Source organism: Phlebotomus papatasi, chromosome 1 (genome assembly GCF_024763615.1).
Source record: "Phlebotomus papatasi isolate M1 chromosome 1, Ppap_2.1, whole genome shotgun sequence".
Taxonomy (NCBI): Eukaryota; Metazoa; Arthropoda; class Insecta; order Diptera; family Psychodidae; genus Phlebotomus; species Phlebotomus papatasi.
Genome location: NC_077222.1, coordinates 45,917,744 through 45,920,900, shown reverse-complemented (window position 1 = coordinate 45,920,900; position 3,157 = coordinate 45,917,744). Strand labels below are relative to the sequence as shown.

The 3,157-nt window shown below is 41.4% G+C and overlaps 1 protein-coding gene across 1 annotated transcript; it reads left to right on the top strand.

The window, feature by feature from the left end:
• The first annotated feature begins 416 nt into the window (after positions 1-416).
• On the top strand, positions 417-1,982 carry LOC129799243 (uncharacterized). The gene has a single exon (XM_055843003.1). It carries the CDS (start codon positions 417-419, stop codon positions 1,980-1,982), a length of 1,566 nt encoding a protein of 521 aa, XP_055698978.1.
• Positions 1,983-3,157: the final 1,175 nt, after the last annotated feature.

Genomic DNA, 3,157 nt, shown 5'->3' with positions numbered 1-3,157 from the left:
AAGATATTTAATTTTATTAATCTCATGAGACGATATGAGAAATCGTAAACCAGTCCTTTGCATACAAAGAGAAAATTCGGATCGTTCGAAGATTCCTTGCGTACGAATCATGTCTACATTCCTCTTTGAAACTAAACTGGAAAGGTAACATAAATAAAAGAATTCAAATTATCTCCGTAACTTCCGATCCAACCCAATAAATAAAATCTATACCAAGGGTTGAAAACTCCGGAGAAAATTTGTTCTTTTTTATTCGAAAAATAAAGGGCTGCCCGCAAGGAGGAGTGTTGTCGCCTCTGCTGTGGAATCTTGCTATAGACGGTCTCTTAACTGAGCTGAGTCGGCGAGGATTTTTTATTGTAGGTTACGCAGATGATCTTTGCATTCTCGTAAGAGGTAGGGATTTTGGAACGTTGATGGATGTGACGCGAGCTGCTCTTTCTCTGGTGGAGGCGTGGTGCACTGGAAACGGTTTGAGGGTGAACCCAACCAAGTCAAATGCGATAGTTTTCACGAAAAACCGCAGATTTGTTCCCGGGAAAACACTACGTATCTTTGGCGGTGAAATACCAATGGTGAAAGAGGTGCGATACTTGGGTGTGGTGTTGGACAGGGAATTGAGCTGGAGGCCACACCTAGAGAGCAAGCTGATTAAGACAAGCCGCGCTTTCTGGCTGTGTCGCAGAGCGATCGGAAAAACATGGGGACTCAAACCCAGAATTGTCATGTTTATATATACCATGGCAATCAGGCCAATCCTGACGTTCGCTGCGCTCGTTTGGTGGCCGAGGGTTAAGCTGAAAACTGCGATTACGAGTTTGGCAAAGTTTCAGAGGGTTATATGCCTCACTGTAACTGGCGCTCTTAGGAGTACGCCAACAGCAGCATTGGAGACTCTCTTGAATCTCGCGCCATTGCACATCTATGTTGAACACATTGCTCTTGGAACGGCATTGAGACTCAAAACTCAGGGATTGCTCAGGGTCAGGGAGGACAATGTTGGGCATTCGAGGATCGTGACAGTGGCGACTCTGGAGAATCCGTTGTTTGGGATGCCGAATGATGTGATGATTAAGAGGACTGCCGAGACCGCAAGGTGTTTCCGGGTATTAACGCCGCCAGAGGTATCTTGGAGACACGGGAGGCATCCTGTGTTGGAACACTGTGGATTGGTCATATTCACGGATGGTTCGAGACGGAGCGGAAGGGCGGGTGCTAGTTGTGTCATTCCGCAGCTGAACTTGGAGTTTTCGCAATCTTTGGGTAACCACACAACAGTGATGCAGGCCGAGACCTATGCGCTAGTGATGGCTATGAATGTGATCAGAATGCGAGGTTTCGAGAATCAGAGCATTGCGGTCGTATCGGACAGTAAGTTCGTTCTACATATGCTTAAAGGTGAGGTGTTTCGCACTAAACTGTCAAGAGAGTGCTGGGATAAATTGCAGGAAGTAGGTATGAAGAACAACATAACTTTAATATGGTGTCCCGCACATGCGGATGTCCAGGGTAATTCAAGGGCTGATATTTTGGCAAAGGATGCAGCCATGAAAGAGTTTGTGGGTCCGCTGCCCGTTTTGGGCATCTCACTGGAGACTCTCAAAGAAGAGACTGTTAAACGACTGGGTGAAGAACAAAAAACCTTTTGGTCGAACTGCCAGGGCTGCAGACAAGCAAAGGCTTTAATTAGCAGACCTTCACTGATGTGGAGTAACTTTCTGCTTAATCTAAGCAGAACGAATTTGAGAGCTGTGGTGGGTGTCTTCACTGGCCATTTTCTGAACTATCATTTGTTTAGAATGGGGCTGGTAACGGCAGCATCCTGCAGGGGCTGTGGGGTGGCCCTAGAAACTGTTGAGCACTTTCTGTGGGAGTGCCCTACCCTGGATACATGTAGAGAGGAGGTGGCTGTGTCTGTTGAGGAGCAAGATTGCATGCCAGGAAAGATTTTAAAATACATTCAGCAATCTGAGTGGTTTTGATCAAAGAAGGAGCGCGGGAGATACAGAGGGCTATTAAAGCTTAGGTATCAAAGTCCCGTAATTATATAATCTTAATCTTAATTCGAAAAATAAGAAGAATGGTAAAGGAAAATTCTTAATAAAAATTAAGCATGAGAAAAAACCGTATAAAGGGTCGAAAGCTTGGGAAATAAAAATGAATTATTTTACTTGAGAAAAAGCTACTTTTTTGTTGTAATTTAATACATTTTATTCATATAACTTTGTATAATAATGTGTAATAATATAACTCTGGGGTGGTAGTATGTCACCCAGAATTACACACGTAAATGATGTTTTGACTCTAGCTAGTTCTTGTTATCCACAATTGTGATTGCTCATGTCGCGTAAGATCAAATTCAATCAATCAAAGTGTTTGCAATTTTTAAATTAAAAACATTGAGGAATTTCCATCGTGAGTATATCATTAATTACATTGGTGGGTTGAAGAAAATACTCCACAAAAGCAAGTGCTCCCCAAGTGGCGTACCAATTGTACAAATATATATATGAAATTGCATTGGCCAAAGTGAAGGCACACACGCCTTATGTTGCGGATCAAAATTGCGCAAAGAGCCTTTCTTATGGTGCACTCATATTCTTGTGACGCTTTTTTAAATCGTTGTTGTTTTTTTTTTAGTGAAGCCTGTCCCTCTCTGCAAAACTCCTTGCTCTTGTCACGAATTGAGTCACTTAATTATTTTTATGCCAGTGTCTCTACACCTTCAATTGACCACTCTTTTTTCGTTTGCTATACAATAAATCAGTTGAATTATTCACGGGACACGCATTATGACATGTAGAATTTTCATTCTTGACTGTCGCACAATTTTATGTTTGTCTTTTTTACGAGGTGTGGTTATACTTCTCAAACTCGCAAAGACATGTAAACTATGGGCAAAAAGACTACAATCAATTGAGTACCTATATCCATATTTAGTTGACTAATCACACAGTGATATATTGAATTTCAATATTTGACACTTAATCGGTTATGTCAAAATATAGTGTTCTTTAATTTCAGTTTATATTATTCATGTTATTTAGAGACTGTGGGGATGTCACACGATGTTCCCCTTACAAATTTAAAGAAAAGATGCAATTTAATTTTAATATTACGAGCACACTGCGAATTAGCCATGTCTTCAATATTTTTC